This window comes from Astyanax mexicanus, chromosome 25 (genome assembly GCF_023375975.1).
Source record: "Astyanax mexicanus isolate ESR-SI-001 chromosome 25, AstMex3_surface, whole genome shotgun sequence".
NCBI classification, from domain to species: Eukaryota; Metazoa; Chordata; class Actinopteri; order Characiformes; family Acestrorhamphidae; genus Astyanax; species Astyanax mexicanus.
This window is the reverse complement of record NC_064432.1, coordinates 3112872-3140440: the sequence shown is the minus strand read 5'-3', so window position 1 is coordinate 3140440 and position 27569 is coordinate 3112872. Positions and strand designations below refer to the sequence as shown.

Genomic DNA, 27569 nt, shown 5'->3' with positions numbered 1-27569 from the left:
ATTCATACTGTAGGATAAATTACATATTAGATCATTTTGTTTTATTACCAGTTACTTTGTGGCAACATTAGTTGTAAAAACTGCATTACAGCATAAATATGATTTTTTAAAATTCCATATATATTATAATTAATAATAACTAACTTTTTTCAACTCACATAGATGCTTGCTTTAATGGTGATATTTGATGTTCTCACTTCTTCAAATGCAGGTAATTTGTATGTCACCACAAGCTCATCATCAATCCTTCATTTTTTTTTTTTTTTCAATTTAAACAAAGCTCTGGAAAAAAAAATATGTGTTTCTTTGATTTTACCAAATTGAAAACTTCAAGAGGAAAATGGATGATCACAAGTCATCAAACCTCAAGCTGAACTGCTGAAAGGCATAAAGTTATCCAAAAGTGTAAGACTGATGGAGGAGAACAAGATGCATGAAAACTGTGATTAAACTCCAGGGTTATTCCACCAAATATTAATATTTCTGAACTCTTAAATCTTTATGAATATGAACTTGTATTTTTTGCATTATTTGAGGTTTGAAAGCTCTGCATCTTTTTTATTATTTCAGGCATTTCTCATTTTCTGCAAATAAATGCTCTAAATGACAATTCTTTTCATTTGGAATTTGGGAGAAATGTTGTCTGTAGTTTATAGAATAAAACAATGATGTTCATTTTAGTCAAATATAAACCTTTAAATAGCAAAATCAGAGAAACTGATTCAGAAATTAAAGTACTCTCTTATTTTTTTCCTGAGCTGTTTTATATATAATAACTAACTTTTTTTTTAATTGCCAGTGATGCTTGCTTTAATGGTGATATTTGATCTTCTCACTTCTTCAAATGCTGCAGGTAATTCATACACAAGCATCATCTTTAATTTTTTCTATTTAAATATATACAAAAAGTATTACGATAAAAATTTTACGTTTATCAAAAATGTTTATGTCTCTTTTAGTCATGTTCTCTTTGGTGGTTCCTGATGGACCTATATCAGGACCTTTGGGATCTTCAGTTGTTCTGCCCTGTACACTTTCTCCTTCTCTGGACTGTAAAGGGTATAAAATAAGCTGGTATCGTCCAAATAACGACGACAACCCAGTTCTGCTGTATGAAGATCTGAAGGTGCAGGAGAACGCTGGAGATCCTCAGTACAGAGGAAGAGCGTCTCTGGTTGGAGATCTGCAGAAAGGAAACGTCTCTCTGAAACTGGAGAACTTCACTCTAGCAGACAGAGGAGAATACGTGTGCTATGTTAACGCTTATAAATGGTATGACAAGGCCAGCGTTTTCACCACTGTTACAGGTAAGTATATAATGTAACATATACAGAGGATGTTGATGCTGTTAATATGATGGCTCAGCGACTTACACTTAGCCTTAGCGTACCATAAATCTGGCTGCATTTTTCAGTGGAATTATATCTCTAGCATGTGATTTGAGTAACACTACTGAGGTAAATTTATGACTGGGATAACTCTACTCAAGTAAATTCATGATTAGAATAGCACTGCTGAGGTAAGTGCATTGTGGTTTGTTGGCATGCCTGCTGAAATATTAAAATTGTGTAAAAAAAGTGTTTTGTAATTGCTTTTCTTTAAACAATGCAATTGGGACAAAGTGCAAAAATGGTATTTGGAGCTTGACTTTAAATGCAATCAGTGAACAAAATCTCAAAGTTCTAACTTACACTCTACCTTACACTCTAGTGGTTGGATCTCTTCCTTACCTCTCATTGGCTGAAGTTGGAGATCAGGTTAATGTTACCTGTGCTTCAGATGGATGGTCACCAAAGCCCACCCTCATCTGGAGAGACAAAAGAGGAAAAGGACTCAAGAACATTTCTCAATACTATCTTAAAGGTGAGTTAATACTTAATACTGTGTTTAGCTGTTCCTAAATAAGTATTAGGCATGTTTATGTTACTGAAAACACAGTGTAGATTTGTAGTCTCGTAGTGTTTCAGGTTAGGCACTATATGGGCAGATGTTTTTTCCAAAATAAATGGTACTTGAAAAGACGTACAAAACAGAAACACAGAAAATTTCTCAGAGAGTTGGATTGGTTTGTAGGTACTTTAGGACCAGGGGACCTTTCATTTTTAACTTTGAGCTGCATGTGAAATAAACCAATGAGCACGTCAATTGCCTCAGTTTCCTTTTAAGAGCCAGATGTGCTCTGACTTTGGTGCATTGCTACTTTATCAGCGCAGCGCTTCTGCGATTCTCAGCAGAGGAAACTGACCTGAGGGGAACAGAAATGTTATTTTATTTGGTATTCTGTTTATTGTTGATGTTAAAGTTGCATTTACGTGCTGCGATGCATACATGTGATTGTTATGAGTGGGGGTGTATGTGCACTAAGCATGAGTGGTGCAACTGCGTTTCTAAGATAGGTATGGATGTTTGGTGGTTGACTGTTTTCAGGGTTTTAATCAGTCAGTGGTGCACCTGTGTTTTCCGTTGCCTAGTTAGTAATATGCCAGAAATGTATCTGAACACACCTCACTTCCAGGCCACCACGCCCATCAGCATAGATATATTCCTAAAATAAGTTGCTATTTAAGCAACACAGGCGCAAGGCATGAAAATAGATTGTTTGTTGGGTGTAAGCTAGCAATGAGCATCACGACTTACCTTGCACAGGGTGTCAGATTCAGATTCAGCTTTCTAACATGCATATTGTTTAATAACAAATGTACATTAAAATATTGTGAATTGTACATGTTCTATTATTTACTGCAATCTACAGAAATTATTTTCTAAATGGTTAGCTAACAAACTATAGAAATATAAAGCCATATAATTAACAAAATAATGTTATAAATATATATTACTTTTTGGGAAATCCACTAAGGATTTGCTGACATCACTCACTGCAAAGCCTAACCATTATATTCTCTCTCTCTCTGTTTCTCAGATTCTGAAGGGTTGGTGAGTGTGAGATCTTGGCTGATGTTCTCTCCCTCAGACTCAGAGTGGATCTCCTGTTCTGTGGGTTTATCTGATCAGGAGATGAAAGAGGGAAGAGTTCTGCCACTCAAAACACTTCAATCAGGTAAGTATCATTTTATTCTTGTCTTCATTTATATATTTTTGTTGTTTTCATACACTAACATATTAATAGTTTCTTCAGGATGGAAAGCCGCTTTCATCGTCTTACTGGTAATCTTTGTGTTGGTAATATCACTCCTCGTCTTCCTCATAATTAAAGGTAGGAGAATAAGTCAGTTAAATGTGTTACATGTGATTCCTTCACATTTAACTAGAAGCTTCACACTGTTGTGAAAATGTTAATGTTTGTAATTCTGTGTAAAACAGGTCATGTTTGGCGAAAACCTTCAAAGTCCCCACAAACAGGTTAGTCGAAAATTGGTAGTCATGAGTATGTTGTTTATTTTTCTTCTCAGAATATTTTAACAATAATATTTTTATAATGGGAACGAACAAAAGAAAATACTAACATAAACAGTAAAACAAATAAATGAATAAAAAACACAGCTCACCTAGCACTTAAAAGTATATGGTTATATAAAAGAAAGGAAAATCTGCATTGTAATGGGGGGGGGGGGGGGGGAGGGCAGCAGGGTTATCTTTTCTGTATGTGGTCTAGTTTTCTTGCCATATTTTAGCAAAATCTTCAGGCCTCTCCGTTAAACTGCATCATAGCAACACATTTGGGCATATTTTCTGATCTCCACTGATGTAATATTGATCTTTTACCCAGGAGAACACTTCTAGTAAAGTCTCACACAATATACTTTTCTCTTTAACTCTTTTTTTTATTTGTTATGGTCATTTAGATGAAGAAGCAGCACCTCTTGTTGGTGAGTAAATCTGGAGTCCATCTTTAACCATTTCACTGCTGTTTCTTTTTCTTTTTACATAATTATTTTCCAGATTTTGCACAAATTCAGTTTCTCTAATTAAAAAGACATAAACAGCATCAATTACCATTAGAATTGGACACAGAGGAAAGACTCATATCTGGAGCAGTGGGCAGTTTATGCTGCTACATATGGGGGAAGTGATGGTTTAGGACCTTGCACAACCTTACCAAACTCTCCCAAAGCAAAAATAGTTGAGCTATTATACAGTGTAGTGTGATTTCTGGGCTATTGAGCGCACACTGAGCCCACATAAACCCACTCATTTTAAAAAGAAAAAGAATTTGTACATATACAGGCCACACCTGACTATAAGCCACAGCTGTCTATGTTATTGTCAGGGCCTTGGTCTGTCTGCTTCGTATGTCTGTGTTATTCTCAGGTCTATGTTTCATCTCCAGTGTTTTTCCACTCACCTGTGTTCCTTTGTAGCTCCGTCCCTTCGTCCCAGGTGTTTCCTGTTCCCTGTGTGTGTGCACCTCTATTTAAGGTCCGTGTTCCATTTCCCCGGTGTCGATCCTTGTACGTTTATCGTCTGTCAGTGTTCCATGTTTTCCCCAGTTTCCTCAGTCCTGTTTTCAGTAAATCCCTGTTTATTTTGTATCTGTTTTTGTTAATAAATCCCTTTTTGTTTGCATTTGCGTCCGCCTCCGCATCCTCCCTGCATCCGCACCTGACAGTTATAAACCATGATATATTTACACAGAAAGATATTACAGAAACTTTTAATTAAATAGGATATCTACACAAATAACCTTACATATCAACAATCAAGAACAGTGCTGCAACAAAGCTGGTTTGACCCTAGAATGTGATTTACATTGTGTTGCTGCTGTTGTATGGTCACCCATTGATGTCATTAATGTTATGGTTGATTCCCTCCTCCCATCAATGTTTTTTCAAGAGGCATGCGTTAGATGGGAGGAGGGAAGCTGTGTTTAATAAAACAAGCGTGTAGATTGATCCAGGGTTTAATCTACACGCTTGTTTTATTGAAAACAGCTTGGGTGAGTGAAGCACTTTTTTATTTACAGCAAGCTCAGCTTTCCAATGTTTTGATTTAACTGGTGTGTTTTGGTGACTTCAAGTTTACTAGCCTGTGAACATACAAAAAAAAGAAGAAGAAAAAAAAAAAAAAATATATATATATAATGGCCACATCCATTAAATAAGATATAATGTTCAAAGCGTGTGAAAAAAGTAGCGGCTTATAGCCTGTAAATTATGGTAGCTTCATTTTGAGAGTGGGGCAATGCCTTGACTCCTTCTCCTCAGCCCTACACACTGTATTCTCTCCATTCTCCATCTTGCTTTCACAACTTTGCATTCATCATGGGTATAGACCTGCGATGGGGAGCTTTATTCACACGCTGTTGGTCTCTCTGCCTCTCCAATAGTAAATGTGAAATGATGGTGTCTAATATTACATAATAAATGTTTTATATTTTAAAGGAGAGGCCAGCCCGTCAGATGATGGAGTCACTCTGTGTTTATTGGAAATGTAGTTTAACTACTGTCTGTTATCTTTTTTATATTTTAAATCTATAATCCATACCTTTGTTTATCGTGTACAAAGAGGTTATGAAATAAGGTTAAGCCTGTTTATTTCAGCAGATTCAGCACCAATTGTTAAAGACACAAGTAATGATAAAGAAACACAAGTTAACTCTACACAATCTGAATTTACAGAACTTAATAAATACATTATATACATTAAATGTATTATTATGTACATGAAATATTTTAAGTAATTGTATAGAAATAAGGTTAAAACTGTTTCTTTCAGCAGATCCAGCATCAGATGCTGCATACCCAGGTACAGATGAACAAACACAAGTTAACTCTACAAAATCTGAATTTACAGAACTAAATAAATACATTATATACGTTAAATGTATTATTATGTAAATGAAATATTAAAAAAATATATAGCAATAAGGTTAAAACTGTTTATTTCAGCAGATTCAGCATCAGGTGATGAAGGCCCAAAAGCAGGTAGAGAAACACAAGTTACCTCTGCACAATCTAAATTTACAGAACTTAATAAATATGTAACGTACTTGAAGTATAATTATTTTATATATGAAATATTTAAATAAGTGTATAGCAGTAAGGTTAAGTCTGTTTCTTTCAGCAGGTTCAGGATTAGGTGTTGCAGACCCAAATACAAGTGGAGAAACACAAGGTAACTCTACACAATCTGAAATTACAGAACTTAATAAATACATTATATACATTAAATGTATTTTTATGTATATGAAATATTTTAAATAAATTTATAGCAATAAGTTTAAAACTTTTTATTTCAGCAGATTCAGCACCACATGATAAAGGCCCAGGTACAGATGAACAAACACAAGTTAACTCTAAACAATCTGAAATTACAGAACTTAATAAATACATTATATACATTAAATGTATTATTATGTATATGATATATTTAAAATAAGTGTATAGCAGTAAGATTAAGTCTGTCTGTTTATTAATAAAAACACAAGCACAGGTGAAAAAACACGAGATAACTTTACACAAATAAGTGTATGTCAATAAGTTTAAGTCTGTTTTATTTCAGCAGGTTTAGTTTTAAACCCACCTGAAAAAGGACAAGGTAACTCTACACATTATTTATTATTATATAAATATGAAATACTTAAATAAGTGTATAGCAATAAGGCTAAGCCTGTTTCTTTTAGCAGGTTCAGCACCAGGTGCTGCAGACCAAAGTACAGGTGGAGAAACACAAGTTACCTCTACAGAATCTAAATGTATAGAACTTAATAAATACATTATATACATTAAATGTATATGAAATATTTAAAATAAGTGTATAGCAATAAGGGTAAGTCTGTTTATTTCAGCAGATCCAGCATCAGGTGATGAAGGCCCAGGTACAGATGGAGAAACACAAGGTACGTCTACACAATCTGAATTTACAGAACTTAATAAATACATTATATACATTAAATGTATATTAAATATTTAAATAAGTGTATAGCAATAAGGGTAAGTCTGTTTATTTCAGCAGATCCAGCATCAGGTGATGAAGGCCCAGGTACAGATGGAGAAACACAAGGTACGTCTACACAATCTGAATTTACAGAACTTAATAAATACATTATATACATTAAATGTATTATTATGTATATTAAATATTTAAAATAATTGAATAGCAATAAGGTTAAGCCTGTTTCTTTCAGCAGATTCAGCATCAGGTGATGAAGGCCCAAAAGCAGGTAGAGAAACACAAGTTACCTCTGCACAATCTAAATTTACAGAACTTAATAAATATGTAATGTACTTGAAGTATAATTATTTTATATATGAAATATTTAAATAAGTGTATAGCAGTAAGGTTAAGTCTGTTTCTTTCAGCAGGTTCAGGATTAGGTGTTGCAGACCCAAATACAGGTGGAGAAACACAAGGTAACTCTACACAATCTGAAATTACAGAACTTAATAAATACATTATATACATTAAATGTATATTAAATATTTAAATAAGTGTATAGCAATAAGGGTAAGTCTGTTTATTTCAGCAGATCCAGCATCAGGTGATGAAGGCCCAGGTACAGATGGAGAAACACAAGGTACGTCTACACAATCTGAATTTACAGAACTGATCACTACTATCTGCACATTTGCAAAATGTCCAGTGTATATGAGAGATATGTCTGAATGTATATAAAACTACAAATATATTAGATCACCTCCAGTAATAATATTAACGTTCAGTAAACAATTCAGTACTCTATTTTCTCTCTATTTTACTCTTTTTTTTAATTAAATTAGGTATTATTATATTTAAGTTAGTAACCTTTGCTTTTTCAGATTTATTTAGTGAATTAGAAAGAGCAGGTTGTGTGAAATAAAACACTAATAACTGAAATTGCCTTTAAGAAGATTCCCATACAGACACCAGAAAAAGTATTAAGGAAAAAGAAAAGCCAGGTAAATGTGAACCATTTCCACTGTGTTACTATTGATATATTTTACATTACTGTGAAAAAAATGCGGCATAAGAATTTCTTAATTTACTTTCCAACTTCTTAACTGATATAAAAACTCTTCTGCAAATGATTTATTTAAATAAGTGTATAATAACAAAGTGAGGATTCTTTATTTCAGCACAACCAGCACCAGATAATAAAGACACAATTACAGGTAAAAAAAACAGAAGATAATGCTACATACACCTTAAACACCAGGGACCGCCAATTTTGAGGGAAAAAAAATATTATTTCCGTGGTTTAATTAATATTATATTATAGTATAGTATATTATAATGCCAACTTTGCCTGTGGCTTGTAGTCTAACTGGGCATATTGGTGCATATTTGCATCAGAATATCTATAATGTTGATAATAACACATTTTTTAGTTTTTTAGGGTGTAATAGTGAATAAATACAGAATTTTGGCAGTGTTGAATCGATATTTGTGGTTCGATTGAGTGTGCTGTGTCGGGGGAGGAGTCAACAAAGACGTTATTTAAACTTTTTTGTTCATTTTGGCGTTGCGAAGCTATCGTTTTGGGAAACCCACCCCAGATCATCTACAGTAATAAAACTGCCATCCAGGACTAGATTTAGTACTATACTTTTATAGGTTCAAGAGAAATTTCTATTTTTCTAATTAACATTTACTCAGTTTTTTCTTCAGGCACAAGTAGATGAAAGTGCTGAAAAAGTAATACAAATTGTATACATATATAAAATAAATTAGACCTCACAGAAATAGGTGTGAAATTATCCCTGCTAAAAATAAAATACTTTATGAATGTTGTTTATATTAAAGGAAAGTTGAACTCTTTCTCAATTTCAGCTTCTCCTCTACCAAAACACAGTCAGACCCACGGTAACACAATCACATTCACATTTCAGCACTGTACAATTTTTACAACCTTCCCTTGCTTGTTCAGATTTATTTAGTCAATAAAAAAAGAGCAGGTTGTGTGAAATAAAACACTAATAACTGAATTGCCTTTCAGCAGATTCCCCTGCAAACAACACAGAAAAACATGGAGACACAAACAATGCAGGTAAATCTCCACCATCTTTCAATGTGTTACTATTGATATATTTTACATTACTGTGAAAAAACACTGCTTAAGATTTTCTTTATTTCAGCACATCCATCCCCAGATAATAAAGACACAAGTACAGATAGCAAAGTCAGATTAAATGAGGTATTAGAATATTTAAGTTAACAAGATAACATTTACACCTTGCTGATAAAGTCACACAATATGTATACATATCTAAAATAAATTAGACCTCACAGATAGAGATGTAAAATTATCACTGCTAAAAATAAAATACTTTATAAATGTTGTTTATTCTAAAGGAATATTGAACTCTTTATCAAGCTCAGCTTCTGATCCAACAGATCTCTCTCAGACCCACAGTAACACAATCACATTCACAATTCACCACTGTTCACTTTTTATAACCTTCCTTTGCTTGTTCAGATTTATTTAGTGAATTAGAAAGAGCAGGTTGTGTGAAATAAAACACTAATAACTGAATTACCTTTCAGCAGATTCTAAAACAAACAACACAAAAAGAACTAAAGACAAAAACAATCTGATCTACCAGAACCTTTTAGAACCTTCATTTGCTTGTGTATAGCAATAAGGGTAAGTCTGTTTATTTCAGCAGATCCAGCATCAGGTAATGAAGGCCCAGGTACAGATGGAGAAACACAAGGTACGTCTACACAATCTGAATTTACAGAACTTAATAAATACATTATATACATTAAATGTATATTAAATATTTAAATAAGTGTATAGCAATAAGGGTAAGTCTGTTTATTTCAGCAGATCCAGCATCAGGTGATGAAGGCCCAGGTACAGATGGAGAAACACAAGGTACGTCTACACAATCTGAATTTACAGAAGTGATCACTACTATCTGCACATTTGCAAAATGTCCAGTGTATATGAGAGATATGTCTGAATGTATATAAAACTACAAATATATTAGATCACCTCCAGTAATAATATTAACGTTCAGTAAACAATTCAGGGGTGGGTTTCCTGAAAGCTTCGTAACGCTAAGAACTTCGTTAACTCGTACTTAAGATTGATCGTTAATTAAAGAGTGTTTCCCAAACCCGTACGTAACTAAAGTACTACGTAAACTCGCTCGCAGATTAACGAGTGCCCTGACCCAGTCGTTATTTTTAACGAGCTTCTTTAGGGGATCTTGACTTGCAGTTCAGCACCTTAAACACCAGGGACCACCAATTTTGAGGAAGAAAAATTATAATTTCCGTGTTTGAAGCAATTATTTTATATTACTATTAATTATATAATCAATTATATTACTATATAATTATTAATATTATTATATTATATTATATTACTATTAATTATAATAAATTATATTACTATATAAATATTATATTATATTATATTATATTATATTATATTATATTATTTTATTTCCCGTGTCTGCGGGTCCTCCGGTTTTCTCCCACAGTCCAAAGAAATTAGTTCAGGCTAATTAGATGTCGGATAAAAATTGCCCCTTAGGTGTGAGTGTGTGAGTGAATGTGTCTGTGTGTCTGTCTGTGTCTGTCTGCCCTGTGATGGATTGGCATCCTGTCCAGGGTGTATACTGCCTTCAGCCCGATGCCAGCTGACTCCAGCCACCAAGCACCCAAGCCCCCCCACCCCCCCACCCCCCGCGACCCTTAACGGATAAAGCGGTTGACGAGTGAGTAAGTGAGTGAATAAGTTATATTATATTATATTATATTATTATGCCAACTGTGGCTTGTAGTCTAACTGGGCATATTGGAATTGGCCAATCAAACCCACGAGTAAATTATTAAAATCCAGATTAGCGATGACAGAAGTCTTGACATTAATTACTCTGGGGTGTGTCAGCTCGCAAATATCATTCAAAAGTTGGACATGTCTCATTCCATGTTTTTTTTTTTTTTACATTGTCGATTAATATTAAAACCATGAAAACTAATTGACGCAAATGGAATTAGTAGACAAAAAGGTGCATGGCCTTGACAATCCCCTGACATTAACCCAACTGAGATGGTGATTTAGGATGAGCTGGAGCTTCACAGTATAAAGTACAAAACATATTTCTGTTGGTTTAAAATGTAATATATATATATATATATATATATATATATATATATATATATATATATATATATATATATATATATATATACACACACACACACACACACACACACAAACACACACAGGAACATACGTATATGTATTATTATATTATTTTTATAATATTAATAATTAGAATAATAATAAATTAATATTACTATCAATATTACTATTAATAATATTAGTATACTATCTATTAATATAATATATATCAACAATAATAGTTTTAAAAATGTAAAAAATAAGTTTAATGTTTTAAAATAGATTGGATTTTCGAGTATTTATTTAGTCATATGTATCTTTAGGAGTATAATGTTGTTAATTACAACACATTTCTACGTTTTTATGGTGTAATAGTGAATAAATACTGCATATTGGCAGTGTTGAATCGATATTTGTGGATCGATTGAGTGCGCTGTTTCGGGGGAGGAGTCAACAAAGACGTTCTTTAACCTCGTTCGTTAATTTTCACGTTGTGAAGCTCTTTGGGAAACACTCGCAGAACTGGCTCGTTCTTTACACACGTCATTCGTTAGTTCGTTCGTTATTCGCTAAGATTGATCGTTTTCGGGAAACCCACCCCAGTACTCTATTTTCTCTCTATTTTACTCTTTTTTTAATTAAATTAGGTATTATTATATTTAAGTTAGTAACCTTTGCTTTTTCAGATTTATTTAGTGAATTAGAAAGAGCAGGTTGTGTGAAATAAAACACTAATAACTGAAATTGCCTTTAAGAAGATTCCCATACAGACAAAACAAAAAGTATTAAGGAAAAAGAAAAGCCAGGTAAATGTGAACCATTTCCACTGTGTTACTATTGATATATTTTACATTACTGTGAAAAAAATGCGGCATAAGAATTTCTTAATTTACTTTCCAACTTCTTAACTGATATAAAAACTCTTCTGCAAATGATTTATTTAAATAAGTGTATAATAACAAAGTGAGGATTCTTTATTTCAGCACAACCAGCACCAGATAATAAAGACACAATTACAGGTAAAAAAACAGAAGATAATGCTACATACACCTTAAACACCAGGGACCGCCAATTTTGAGGGAAAAAAAATATTATTTCCGTGGTTTAATTAATATTATATTATATTATAGTATATTATATTATATTATAATGCCAACTTTGTCTGTGGCTTGTAGTCTAACTGGGCATATTGGTGCATATTTGCATCAGAATATCTATAATGTTGATAATAACACATTTTTTAGTTTTTTAGGGTGTAATAGTGAATAAATACAGAATTTTGGCAGTGTTGAATCGATATTTGTGGTTCGATTGAGTGTGCTGTGTCGGGGGAGGAGTCAACAAAGACGTTATTTAAACTTTTTTGTTCATTTTGGCGTTGCGAAGCTATCGTTTTGGGAAACCCACCCCAGATCATCTACAGTAATAAAACTGCCATCCAGGACTAGATTTAGTACTATACTTTTATAGGTTCAAGAGAAATTTCTATTTTTCTAATTAACATTTACTCAGTTTTTTCTTCAGGCACAAGTAGATGAAAGTGCTGAAAAAGTAATACAAATTGTATACATATATAAAATAAATTAGACCTCACAGAAATAGGTGTGAAATTATCCCTGCTAAAAATAAAATACTTTATGAATGTTGTTTATATTAAAGGAAAGTTGAACTCTTTCTCAATTTCAGCTTCTCCTCTACCAGAACACAGTCAGACCCACGGTAACACAATCACATTCACATTTCAGCACTGTACAATTTTTACAACCTTCCCTTGCTTGTTCAGATTTATTTAGTCAATAAAAAAAGAGCAGGTTGTGTGAAATAAAACACTAATAACTGAATTGCCTTTCAGCAGATTCCCCTGCAAACAACACAGAAAAACATGGAGACACAAACAATGCAGGTAAATCTCCACCATCTTTCAATGTGTTACTATTGATATATTTTACATTACTGTGAAAAAACACTGCTTAAGATTTTCTTTATTTCAGCACATCCATCCCCAGATAATAAAGACACAAGTACAGATAGCAAAGTCAGATTAAATGAGGTATTAGAATATTTAAGTTAACAAGATAACATTTACACCTTGCTGATAAAGTCACACAATATGTATACATATCTAAAATAAATTAGACCTCACAGATAGAGATGTAAAATTATCACTGCTAAAAATAAAATACTTTATAAATGTTGTTTATTCTAAAGGAATATTGAACTCTTTATCAAGCTCAGCTTCTGATCCAACAGATCTCTCTCAGACCCACAGTAACACAATCACATTCACAATTCACCACTGTTCACTTTTTATAACCTTCCTTTGCTTGTTCAGATTTATTTAGTGAATTAGAAAGAGCAGGTTGTGTGAAATAAAACACTAATAACTGAATTACCTTTCAGCAGATTCTAAAACAAACAACACAAAAAGAACTAAAGACAAAAACAATCTGATCTACCAGAACCTTTTAGAACCTTCATATGCTTGTTCAGATTTATTTAGTGAATTAGAAAGAGCAGGTTGTGTGAAATAAAACACTAATAACTGAATTGCCTTTCAGAAAATTCCAATAAAGACAACACAGAAACAACTAAGAAAGAAGAAGGGGCAGGTAAATGGAAACCATTTTCACTGTGTTACTATTGACATATTTTACATTACTGTGAAAAAATACTGCTTGAGATTTTCTTTTTAGAAACTATTAATTTACTTTCAAACTTCTTAACTGATATAAAAACGCTTTTGTATATAAAATATTTAAATAAGTGTATAGTGACAAAGTTAGGCTTCTGTATTTCAGCACATTCAGCACTAGATAATGATTCATTTTTTGTATTTGTATGTGTTTATTTGTTTATAAGTGTAAACTAATAAAGATAAGCATGTTTATTTCCACACATCCAGAATCAGTTAATAAAAACACAAGAACAGGTAAAAAAACAACAGGTAAGTCTACACAATCTGAATTTTTTCAGAAGATTTAGTACTTATTTTTTAGGTTGAGGAGTAATTTTACAGGAAGAAGTGTGAGAAACAGTCATTACTAAAATACTTTATGTAATTTTTTTAAAGAAAAGTTGAACTTATCAACAAACTCAGCTTCTGATCAACCAAGAAAAAGAAAGGGCAGGTAAATGGAAACTATTTTCACTGTGTTACTATTGATATCTTTTACATTACTGTGAAAAAATACTGCTTGAGATTTCCTTTTTATAAACTATTAATTTACTTTCAAACGTCTTAACTGATATAAAAACGCTTTTGTATATAAAATATTTAAATAAGTGTACAGTAACAAGTTCTTTATTTCAGCACATCCAGCACCAGATAATAAAGACACAAGTACAGGGATGGGTTTCCCGAAAACGATCAATCTTAGCGAATAACGAACGAACTAACGAATGACGTGTGTAAAGAACGAGCCAGTTCTGCGAGTGTTTCCCAAAGAGCTTCACAACGTGAAAATTAACGAACGAGGTTAAAGAACGTCTTTGTTGACTCCTCCCCCAAAACAGTGCACTCAATCGAACCACAAACATCGATTCAACACTGACAATATGCAGTATTTATTCACTATTACACCATAAAAACGTAGAAATGTGTTGTAATTAACAACATTATACTCCTAAAGATACATATGACTAAATAAATACTCGAAAATCTAATCTATTTTAAAACATTGAACTTTTTTACATTTTTAAAACTATTATTGTTAATATATTATATTAATAGATATTATACTAATATTATTAATAGTAATATTGATAGTAACATTCATTTATTATAATTATAATTATTAATAATATAAAAATAATATAATAATACGTATGCTCCTGTGTGTGTGTGTGTGTGTGTGTAAATATGTTTTGTACTTAATACACTTTGTGAAGCTCCAGCTCATCCTAAATCACCATCTCAGTTGGGTTTAGGTCAGGGAATTGTTAAGGCCATGCACCTTTTTGTTTACTAGATAATTCCATTTGCGTCAATTAATAGTTTTCATGGTTTTAATATTAATCGCCAATGTAAAAAAATAAAAAATAAAATAATTAAATGAGACGTGTCCAACTTTTGACTGGTACTTATATATTTGCGAGTTGACACACCCCAGAGTTTGCCCAGATGAACGGCCACAATGTTGGTTAGAAGCACCTGAATAAGGAATATTATTAAATATTACCTGCACATTCACCGATACCCTTTACAATACGTATAGGTGGGATTAAAGACACCGCAGGCGTCCCCTGCACCGGACCTACTTTGCAGCTTTGCTTAAACCGTGAGCATCATCTGCAGGAATTCACTGATTGCATTTCTTGCAGCATTAATGTCAAGAACTCCAGCATCGCTAATCTGGATTTTAATGATTTATTCGTGGGTTTGATTGGTCAATTCCAATATGCCCAGTTATACTACAAGCCACAGACAAAGTTGGCATTATAATATAATATAATATAACATAACATAACATAACATAACATAACATAATATAATATAATAATATTGATAATTATATAATAATATAATTGATTATAATTAATAGTAATATAATATAATTGTTCAACCACGGAAATAATATTTTTTCTTCTTCAAAATTGGCGGTCCCTGGTGTTTAAGGTGCTGAACTGCAAGTCGAGATCCCCTAAAGAAGCTCTTTAAGAATAACGACTGGGTCAGAGCACTCGTTAATCTGCGAGTGAGTTTACGTAGTACTTTAGTTACGTACGGGTTTGGGAAACACTCTTTAATTAACGATCAATCTTAAGTACGAGTTAACGAAGTTCTTAGCGTCACGAAGCTTTCGGGAAACCCACCCCAGATCATCTACAGTAAAAATACTGCCATCCAGGACCAGATTTAGTACTCTATTTTTGTATGTTGAAGAGAAATTTCTATTTTTCTAATTAACATTTACTCAGTTTTTTCTTCAGGCACAAGTAGATGAAAGTGCTGAAAAAGTAATACAAATTGTATACATATATAAAATAAATTAGACCTCACAGAAATAGGTGTGAAATTATCCCTGCTAAAAATAAAATACTTTATGAATGTTGTTTATATTAAAGGAAAGTTGAACTCTTTCTCAATTTCAGCTTCTCCTCTACCAAAACACAGTCAGACCCACGGTAACACAATCACATTCACATTTCAGCACTGTACAATTTTTACAACCTTCCTTTGCTTGTTCAGATTTATTTAGTCAATAAAAAAGAGCAGGTTGTGTGAAATAAAACACTAATAACTGAATTGCCTTTCAGCAGATTCCCATACAAACAACCCAAAAAGAACTAAAGAAAAAAAAGGCAGGTAAATGTGAACCATTTTCACTGTTTTGTTACTAATAATACATTTTACATTCCTGTGAAAACAATGATTGAGATTTTCTCTTTATTCACTCTTAATTGACTTTCTTGTTCTTTTATCCAGATTGGATAAAGATGCTGAATTGTAAAGGTAAAACATTAGAAAGATGACATGTTGCTGACCTTCACCCCCAACTTCCTTTTCTCCAAAAAAAACATTGTAGTTTCTCTCTCTCTTTATTAAAACTATTAAATTATCTGGAATGTTAATATAAAGACTAGAGTGATAGTAATAACAGGTAAGGATTGGGTTAAAATGAGTGACATGCAGAGTGACTAATCTAAAACCCAGTGACAAAACAGGCCAGATACAGTCCCTTTCAAAAGTATTGGATCTCTGAGGCCAGTCCCATTATTTCTGTTGTAGACTGAAAACATTTTTAAACATTCATTAAAAGATCAACATTTCCTCTGTTATTTTCAGGTACATACATCTGGATCTGATACACAGTTCAGATCCACCCATTTTTTTATGTGAGCAAAAGTATTGGAACAGATAAACTTAAAATTGTTGCTGATAATACTTGTTACAGTTGTTTAGAGTCTTATTTTACAGCACTCACAATGTTTCCGTCATCAACCGCTGTGTTTTTCTCTTTTTTTTGTTGGTCTACCTGTTTGCTGTCTGTTACTTAGTACACCAGTGATGACTTTCTTTTTCTGGACATTCCAAATGGTTGTACTGGACATGGCCAATATTTGTACAATGGCTATAATTGATTTCCCGTCTTCTCTCAGCTTCACAATTGGTGTTTTTTCACCTACAGCGTTTGTTTCACAGCTCTTTGGTTTTCATGTTGGTTACTCACTAATGTATCAGGACACACCTGTTCAACAAAACACACCTGACCGTCACAGTGTGTTCCAATACTTTTGTTCACAGTGTGTAGGTGCAAACATAAGGTGCTATCTTCTGAACATTGAATCAGATCTTGTAAATACCAGGAAACAAAAGCTGAAATGCTGATATTTTGTCTCATATTCATCTTTTAATGTCCATATCAGAAGTAAAAGGATTGTCCTTACAGTTCCAATACAATTCCAATAGAGAATTCCAAATGTCTCTGTTTTACTGGTTATAAAGGTGCTGTTTGGTGAGGCATGTTTGAAAAATTATATGAGCCAAGTAACGGACAAAAAAAAATACAAATAATTTCTCTATTTGTCAGTCTTTGACAATTTTGGTTAGCTTTTATTCATTGATTAAAAATGTAATACATTTAATCATAATTTTATTTTTATTTAGTTTTTGTCTAATGTTTCTTATGTAAATAGAAGGTGCCATAAAAAAACATACATTTAAATAATAAATGTATTTTTTTTATCTGTTTTACTGAAAATGTGATTTTTTTTTTCAGTGGCTATCCAGCCAAAATCAAAGACTGACCTGGGCGTCCTGTTTAAAGAGAGAATACGAGCAGGACAGTATTACTGGGAAGTAAACGGACTGACTGAACCTTCAGTGCGTGCTCCATCTGCCAGAACCTATGAACAATTTAAATGTCCTGAATCTTGGTATGTTGGTGTAATCAGTGAGACAGTACTGAAGAACCAGCTTCAGTTATCTCCACAGAACTGCTGGGTTCTTCATTATGATAAAGAGAACAGGTTCTATGTTAATGATCCCTCTCGGACTCCGGTTCCAGTGAAAGATTGGTTCTACAGGCTGGGAGTTTTTATAGACTGTGAGAAAAACACTCTGTCTTTTTATAATTGTGATAAAAGCTCCCATCTCTACACTTTCTATAATGTAGATTGTACACAGCCACTGGTTCCAGTTGTATTTCCTGGACTTAGACCTCAATATTCATTTGAGATATCTAAAAGGAAGTGTGTGGAATGTGATGAACTTTATCAACAGTATAAACCAGGAATAAAACAATCCTGGTCCTGAAGCTCTACCAAACTGTGGAGTTCAGAGTCAGACCAGCAGTCTCTGATATTTATCAGTTTCTGAATGGTCTTCATTATCTGGATTAGGTGGGTTAGACAAGAGCTGATCTCTAGAAGAAGGTAGATCACCAGGACCAGGATGGGCCATCCCTGCTGGGTTATATTAAAAATGTATTACAGAGTACTGATTACCTCTATTCAACATATAACTGTAACATTATCTAGTGGATCACTATATTAAATTAGTAGAAATAAAGATTATACATGCTGTTATGTACAAATGCATGGCATATTTATGTAGGGCATATTTGTGTGTTTATATTGGATTTTAAAAGCAGCTTTCAGTATGTCTTCTATTTTTATTTTAAGGTGCTGGAAAGTTAATATTGTTTTCTTAGATCAAATGTTATTTTTAATTATTATACTCTTTCCTTTTGTGCCGAGTTCAACCCCTTTGTTTTCTATATTTTCTGTCTGGGATGGTTTTATCAGCCTTTCTAATACACGATTGCAAGAAAAAGTATGTGAACCCTTTGGAATTTACCAAGACATTTTGCAGAAAAACTTAACACCCTCTGTCTGCCAACTGAAGCTCAACAGAGGATAGATGATGCAACAGGACAACGACCCAAAACATAGAAGTAAATCAACAACTGAACGACTTTAACAGCAGAGAATAAACACAGCGCCTTCTGGAGAGTCCTGACCTCCTGAACCCAATTGAGATGCTGCAGCATCATGACCTCAAGAGAGCGATCGATTCACACCAGATATCCCAAGAATATTATAGCTGAACTGAAACAGTGAAGAAGAATGATCCAGAATTATCAAAAATTCCTCCTGACCGTTCTGCAGGTCTGATCTGCAGCTACAGGAAACAATTGATTGAGGTTTTTGCTGCCAAAAGAGGATCAACCAGTTATTAAATCCAAAGAACAAATACTTTTTCCACCTGCACTGTGAATGTTAACATGTTGTGTTTAGTAAAACCATGCAAACATATCATTTTTGTGTGGTACTAGTTTAAGCAGACTGTGTTTGTCTATTGTTGTGACTTATAAAGAGCAGAACACATTTAATGACCAATTTATGCAGAAATCCAAGTATAATCCCAAAGGTTTCACATACTTTTTCCACCCTGCACTGTAAATGTTAACATGATGTGTTAAAAAAAAACATGCAAACCTATAATGTTTTGTGTGATTTTAGTTTAAGCAGACTGTGTTTGCCTATTGTTGTGAGATGAAGATTAAAACACATTTAATGACCAATGTATGCATAAATCCAAGTATAATCCCAAATGCAGCTGTACTGTATGTACTATATTTAAAATAAAACACTGTAGTTAAATCAAGATTATAATATTTGATCTTCAATGTAAAACTATATTAAAACATTTGTGATGTCAGTAAATGGTGAAAACATGAACTTTTTGTGTCTCTGGTTTTCTCTCTCATACTCTCACCTGCACAGACTGTCACGCTTTATCTTAACTACATGTTATGTGCTCCTCGTTCCCCCAGACTATTTGGAGGGACAGTAACAGTAACGATACATAAATAAATTTAAATGTGTGTTTACACCACATACCAAACCATCTTATATCCAGTTCCATTAATCTACTCTACACATAAAGCAAAAGATTCACAATATTTATTGTCACATCACAGAGTACAGGTGTACAGGTGAGTGAAAAACGTGGGTGCAGGTTCCCACTAGTGTGCAAAGAACAATATTTACAACATAGCAGAATAATGAAATAAAATAGAAATATACAATAAACTTAAACATTATAGACAGTCTACACAATCACAACACACACAATAACTTACACTAAAGTCATATGGTATGTGTGAAAGTGTAGAGATTAGGAATAACCTACAAAACAGCAAATTTACAGGTTTTACAATTTACATATATTCTTGCAAGTAGGAAATATTTTATAAAAAAAAAACAAATGTAACAGTTTTCTAAACAATTTACTGTTTGAAGGTTGATTAAAATACATGTGTAATATATGTTGTAAGCCTAGACAAGTTGAATATAGAGGGATAAAAATACAAATAAAACATATTTTATATTAATTGTTTTTAATTATAACAGTGTGTTAAATATTGTAACACATTTAAAGAGGGTTTTAACACATTACAGGTTGCTTATAGGACTTAATTTTCAAAAATTATAATTTTTTTTTTTTTCAAATTTGAGAGCGGTTTAACAGAAACAATTCTCCTTACTTTGAAACGTAAAGTAAGTGTTTTGCTCAAAGTCCATAAGAAAAAAAATCCTTCACTTTTTAGACAGCCCCTTAATGATCCTATTAATAATGTTCAGATAAAATACTTTATTAGATCAAATTTGCTTGTAGTTTGTTCTCTGTTTCCTCAGCAGTTGTACATGTAGACAAGTTAGATATAGATGGAAACAATGCAAATAACTTTTTTTTTGTTTTATGCAAATATTTATTTTTTATTCATGACGTACTGCATTTAATATATTAAATATTGTAAAATAATCAAAGAATCAGGGTTTCAACACATTACAGGTTGTATCATAATTGCTTATATTGCTTATTTTTTTGCAAAGGCATATTTTTTCAACATGAAACAATTTAACAGAAACAATTATCATTAAAGTGTGTTCAAATGTGTTTAGCTCCTTAAATCCCCTTAATGATCCCATTAATAATATTTAGATAAAATACTTTATTAGATAGTATTTGCTTGTAGATTGTTCTCTGTTTCTCAGAACTGATGCATCGTCGGATTTGTTTTATAAATATATTTTTTTAATAAGACATTAAAATAGATACGCCGACATTACAGTAAATGTCCTGTATTGATTTTCGGGTGGGGCTTTCTCCCTCACGGACCAGACTCTGGACCGGACATCTCGAATCGTCGCATTTTCGTCGCATTTTACAGTCTGTCTCATTTTTTATCCGGGTTTAAATCGCTGAAAGGAATCAGGTTGAGGAGCTGCAGGTTATAAGTGATTGATTGATTGGTTTAGTTTAGATTTTAGAGATTTTTTTCCTCTTAAAGACCGTAGAACATCTCCCGTTAGGCTTCACATATCGGTAAGCTATAATTTCTCTATACATTTTTCTATAATTGTGATGTAACTGCTTATTACTAAACGACGTTTTTTTTATTTTTCCTGCTTATCTAATTCGCTCAGCTTTTTACGTTTTATTGTTTTATGTTTTATTTACTCTTTATTTCTCAGAGATAAACGAAAGTGAAAGTAACACACGATAATGGAAATGATCAGGCGTAGGTTTATGAACCACAATATATACAGCTCTGAAAATAAAAAAGGAGACCTCTTCAGTTTCTGAATCAGAACTACAGACACCATTTCTCCCAAATTCCAAATAAAACTATTGTAATTTAGTGCATATATTTGCAGAAAATGAGAAATGGCTGAAATCAAAACCAAAAAGATGCAGAGCTTTCAGACCTCAAATAATGCAAAGAAAACACATTCATATTCATAAAGATTTTATCAAATTTAAAAAAAAAAACAATATTTGGTGGAATAACCCTGGTTTTTAATAATAGTTTTCATGCATCTTGGCATGTTCTCCTTCACCAGTCTTACACACTGCTTTTGGATAACTTTATGCCTGCACTCCTGGTGCAAAAATTCAAGCAGTTCGGTTTGGTTTGATAACTTATGATCATCCATCTTCCTCTTGATTATATTCCAGGTTTTTAATTTGGTAAAAATAAAAGAAACTCATCATTTTTAAGTGGTCTCTTTTTTTTCAATCTTCTGAGTTTCACCCCACCCCTTTTCCCTCTCATTCCTAATGCACACACACAAGTATGCAAACGGATGCCAAAAACCCAGGGAAAAGAAGTTGCAATCTCAACAGATTAAACTTAATTATTATAAGCTGATATTCATTTAGAGATCCCATTTGAATGTATATGAAGCCACAGAGGTTCACCTCCAGAATGTAGTCCTGTATCTGTTTCACTGCATACTTTCCAATGGTCAAGACCCCACAGGAGAGACCCCCAGAGATACCCAGAGATACAGAGAAACTAATGTTTGGCTGGTGGTCATTGTGTTGGTCAGCAGTGCAGTGACAATTTACTTTTCTTTATTATTATAAACAGTAAAACCTTTTTCTTCCTTAGACAGTGATGCTTGTTCTCTTAACGATACTCAATCTTCTCACTTCTTCAAATGCAGGTAATTTATGTGTCACAAGTTTATCTTCAATCATTTTTATGTTTTAAACTTTCATTTTAAACATTTGAATATTGTTCTCATATTTAACATTAATAAACGTATTCTGTCTCTTTTAGTCACATTCTTTTTGGTGGTTCCTGATGGATCAGTATCAGGACAGCTGGGATCTTCAGTTGTTCTGCCCTGTACACTTTCTCCTTCACAGGACTGTAGGGAATTTGAAATACAGTGGTACCGTAAGAAGGATAGGGACAATCCAGTTCTGCTGTATAAAGATCTGAAGGTGCAGGAGAACTATGGAGATCCTCAGTACAGAGGAAGAGTGTCTCTGGTTGGAGATCTGAAGAAAGGAAACGTCTCTCTGAAACTGGAGAACCTCACACTAGCAGACAGAGGAGAATACGTGTGCTTTGTTGACAGGACTAAATGGTATGACCAGGCCAGTGTATTCATCACTGTTCCAGGTTAGTAATAATTTAACTTAAATGCACTGTCATTTGTTTGAAAAAACTTTGCTAAAGTGTTCAAAAAGAGTGTCTGTTAGGGTCTTTGTTCTTGCAATAAATTAAAATGATTTGACTTCTAGACCCTCTGTGCCACCTCATACAATGACTCATGACAACTGAACACTTTACAAACTGGCTTTTCTAGTTTTCCAGCTGAAATGCACAAGCTGTACAGGTCCAGGAGAGTAACATTATCTGAGCTTATGTAGCCTTAACACAAATCCTATTGCATTTCTCTGTGTAAATATCTCTTGCATATGATTTGAGTAACACTGCTGAGGTATATTTAGGATTGTAATAACTCTGCTCAAGTAAATCAATGATTAGCATGATTAGCACCTTATTAATAGCACTGCTGAGGTAAATGTATTGTGCTTTGTTGGCCTGCCTGCTGGGATATTAAAAAGGTAAAATTAATGAAAACCTGTGTTTTTTTGCCACATTCAGTTTTGTTTTTGGTAAAAAAAATAAAAAAATAAGTCAGTACATCTGAATTATTTTCTCAGATTAAAAAACGTTTAATGTATATTTTGACCATAAATTTATTCAATAAAGAATGAAGGGCCTCTGACTATTGCAAAGTTAGAAAAGCACATCTTTAATGTATTTAATATAAAATAATAATACAAAAAAAAATTACTTTCTCTCTAGTGGTTGGATCCCCTCCTCTCCAATCATTGACTGAAGTTGGAGACCAGGTGAATGTTACCTGTGAATCAGATGGATGGTCACCAAAGCCCACCCTCACCTGGAGAGACAGAAGTGGTAAAGAACTCTGGAACAGTCCTAAGTATTACACACAAGGTTAGTATAATGCTTCTTTACAGTACTGAACATCACTGAAGTAAAAGGTATTTTCTGTCAGTGTTTTAAGTTGCCCGTATGGAGGTTTCACCTACTGTAGGTGCACCTCAATAAATTAGAATATCATCAAGAAATCATTTATTTCAGTAATTCAATTAATGCGCCGTGATGCTACTCTACAATGCAGCATCAGCAGCAGTTTAAAAACAGGCGGTAATTGGAGGAGGAGGCATGTACAAGTCTTCTTTTTTTCTTTCTTTCGTTTCTCTCTCTCAGATTCTGAAGGGTTGGTGAGTGTGAGATCTTGGCTGATGTTCTCTCCCTCAGACTCAGAGTGGATCTCCTGTTCTGTGGGTTTATCTGATCAGGAGATGAAAGAGGGAAGAGTTCTGATACTCAATTCTGTTTCTAAAACACTTCAGTCAGGTAAGTATTATTTCATTCTCCATTTATTTATATTTGGTATAGTTATACTCATAATAATTCATAATTCTGCAGGATGGAAAGCTGCTTTCCTCGTCTTACTGGTAATCTTTGTGGTGGTAATCATCTTCCTCATGATTAAAGGTAAGAGAATAAGTAAGTTAAATAAGTTAAGTGTGATTCTTTCACTTTTAATTCAAAGATTTACACTGTTGTGAAAATGTTAATGTTGTAATTTTCTGTAAAACAGGTCATGTTTGGCGAAAACCTTCAAAGCCCCCACAAACAGGTAAGTTGAAAATTTGTAGTCTTGTGGCTATTGTTTCTTTTTGTGGATTATTGTTTTATTTTTCTTTAGTTTTTTGTAGTTTATTTATTTATTTGTATTTTTATTGTATTATGCTTTTATTGCATTTTTAACTTAATTTAAATAGGTTTTTTGTTGCATTAACCTTATCTTGTTTAATTTTTATCAATTAAACAAAGTTTTATTAGAATAATTATTATTTTTTATTCTGATTCTATTTTTATATTGATCTATTTTTGTCTTTTATTTACTGTTATTTTAAAATTATTCAATTTAGTTTTAATTTTCTTTGTCGTGTCAATCCCTGTTTTTGTAAATGCTCGGCTACATTGAAAATGAAAGTTGCCGTCAATGTACTTCCGAGACAAAATAAAGGTTTATTGATTGATGGATTGTTTGTAGTGAGAGAGAACTAAACAGAGCTGATGGAGAATCTCAGATCTCAGTATCTGTGTTTATTGGAATTAAATTCCTTTACGCTTTTTATTTTAAATCTATAACTCATACTTTTGGTAAATGTGTATTAAGAGTTCTTATTTTTTATCAGTGTACAGCACTAGTTTCACTGTTTCTTTATGGCTAAATAAATGTTATTTACTTTAAAGGAGAGATCCACCCTCCACCACGTGCAGTTTAAACTGAGAGAGAACTAAACAGAGCTGATAGAGGAACTCAGACCTCAGGTTTCAATGTTTATTGGAATTGATTTCCATTACGTTTGTTGGAAATGTAGTTCAACTCCTGTCCTTTATCGTTTTTTATTCAAATCTATAATCCATACCTTTAGATTATTGGTTTAAATCTTTAAACCCCAGACGTACAGGTAAGTTGAACGTTTGTAGTCATGAGTATGTTGTTTCTTTTTCTTCCCAGAATATTTTAACAATAATACTTTTATAATGGGAACGAAAAAAGAAAATATTAACATAAACAGTAAAACAAAAAAATGGATAAAACACACAGCTCACATAGCACTTAAAAGTATATGGTTATATAATATAGATATAAAATAAAGGAAAATCTGCATTGTAATGGGGGTGGGGGGCAGCAGAGTTATCTTTTCTGTATGTGGTCTAGTTTCCTTGCCATATTTTAGCAAAATCTTCAGGCCTCTTCGTTAAACTGCATCATAGCAACACATTAGGGCATATTTTCTGATCTCCACTGATGTAATATTGATCTTTTACCCAGGAGAACACTTCTAGTAAAGTCTCACACAATATTCTTTTCTCTTTAACTCTTTTTTTATTTGTTATGGTCATTTAGATGATGAAGCACCTCTTTTTGGTGAGTAAATCTGGAGTCCATCTTTAACCATTTCACTGCAGTTTCTTTTTTTTTTACATAATTATTTTCCAGATTTTGCACAAATTCAGTTTCTCTAATTAAAAAGACATAAACAGCATCAATTACCATTAGAATTGGACACAGAGGAAAGACTCATATCTGGAGCAGTGGGCAGTTTATGCTGCTACATATGGGGGAAGTGATGGTTTAGGACCTTGCACAACCTTACCAAACTCTCCCAAAGCAAAAATAGTTGAGCTATTATACAGTGTAGTGTGATTTCTGGGCTATTGAGCGCACACTGAGCCCACATAAACCCACTCATTTTAAAAAGAAAAAGAATGTGTACAAATACAGGCCACACCTGACTGTAAGCCACAGCTGTCTATGTTATATACCATGATATATTTACACAGAAAGATATTACATAAACTTTTAATTATATAGGATATCTACACAAATAACCTTCCATATCAACAATCAAGAACATTGCTGCAACAAAGCTGGTTTGACCCTAGAATGCTACCGCCGGGTGATTTTCACACAACATTTTCATGTAATTTACATTGTGTTGCTGTTGTTGCATGGGGCTTTGGGGAGCTTCAGGGCGCCCATTGATTAACCGTTTGCTAGTCTGTAAACATACAAAAAAAAAGACCAAAAAAAAAAAAAAAAATATATATATATATATATATATATATATATATATATATATATATATTTTGCCATAATGGATCGCGCCAGACGACGCGGGGGGGCGTGAACTGTATGAGGTATGCTTGGGCACAGTTCTGTACTGCTTGAGTGGATCTCAAGCGTAAACCCCCCCCCGCAGCAAGCTGAGAATGCAGATAAGGGAGGTGAAGGGGTGGTGGTGGGCGCGAGGTTGAACGTCACAAAGGTGAGGGGAAACAGGGAGGTATATATATGGCCAAGGGGAGGAGCTTGTAATTGAGGCGCGCTCCATATACCAAAACTCTGTTAATACTTAACAACACATATATATATATATAATAGCCGCATCGATTAAATAAGATGCAATGTTCAAAGCATGTGAAAAAAGTTATGGTAGCTTCATTTTGAGAGTGGGGCCATGCCTTGACTCCTTCTCCTCAGCCCTACACACTGTATTCTCTCCAGTCTCCATCTTGCTTTCACAACTTTGCATCCATCATGGGTATAGACCTGTGATGGGGAGCTTTATTCACACGCTGTTGGTCTCTCTGCCTCTCCAATAGTAAATGTGAAATGATGGTGTCTAATATTACATAATAAATGTTTTATATTTTAAAGTAGAGGCCAGCCCGTCAGATCATGGAGTCACTCTGTGTTTATTGTAAATGTAGTTTAATTACTGTCCGTTATCTTTTTTATATTTCAAATCTATAATCCATACCTTTGTTTATTGTGTACAAAGAGTTCTTATTTTCTGTATCAGTGTACAGCACTATTTACACACTTTCATGTGTTAATGTATTGATCAGTGCTCTCATTATGAACTGAATGTTATTTACTTTAGAGATCAACCCTCCACCATGTGCAGTTTTTATTGAGAGAGAACTAAACAGAGCTGATGGAGAAACTCAGACCTCAGGTATCTGTGTTTATTGGAATTAAATTTCTTTACGGTTTTTATTTCAAATCTATAATTGATTCTTTTGCTTACTGTGTACAAAGAGTTCTTATTTTCTTTATCAGTGTACAGCAGTATTTATACACTTTCAGTGCTCTCATTATGGCTAAAAAATGCTATTTACTTTAAAGGAGAGTT

The 27569-nt window shown here is 33.2% G+C and overlaps 3 protein-coding genes across 5 annotated transcripts in view; 2 read left to right on the top strand and 1 right to left on the bottom strand.

The window, feature by feature from the left end:
- Positions 1–27569, bottom strand: part of ptpn9b (protein tyrosine phosphatase non-receptor type 9b) — a 659505-nt gene that overhangs the window by 36604 nt on the left and 595332 nt on the right. The gene's annotated exons all lie outside the window — the stretch shown is intronic.
- Positions 167–16448, top strand: LOC103021416 (butyrophilin-like protein 10). Its single transcript, XM_049472667.1, has 15 exons — positions 167–211; positions 800–853; positions 960–1307; positions 1711–1863; positions 2921–3058; positions 3137–3214; positions 3322–3360; positions 3804–3827; positions 5677–5723; positions 6746–6796; positions 6910–6960; positions 7424–7474; positions 9540–9590; positions 9704–9754; positions 16440–16448. The coding sequence occupies exons 1-15, from the start codon at positions 175–177 to the stop codon at positions 16446–16448; spliced, it is 1182 nt and encodes a 393-aa protein (XP_049328624.1). The 5' UTR covers positions 167–174.
- On the top strand, positions 21128–25806 carry LOC111188970 (butyrophilin-like protein 2). The gene is made up of 8 exons (XM_049472666.1): positions 21128–21347; positions 22421–22471; positions 22588–22935; positions 23629–23781; positions 24058–24207; positions 24280–24348; positions 24455–24493; positions 25778–25806. The coding sequence occupies exons 2-8, from the start codon at positions 22423–22425 to the stop codon at positions 25804–25806; spliced, it is 837 nt and encodes a 278-aa protein (XP_049328623.1). The 5' UTR covers positions 21128–21347; positions 22421–22422.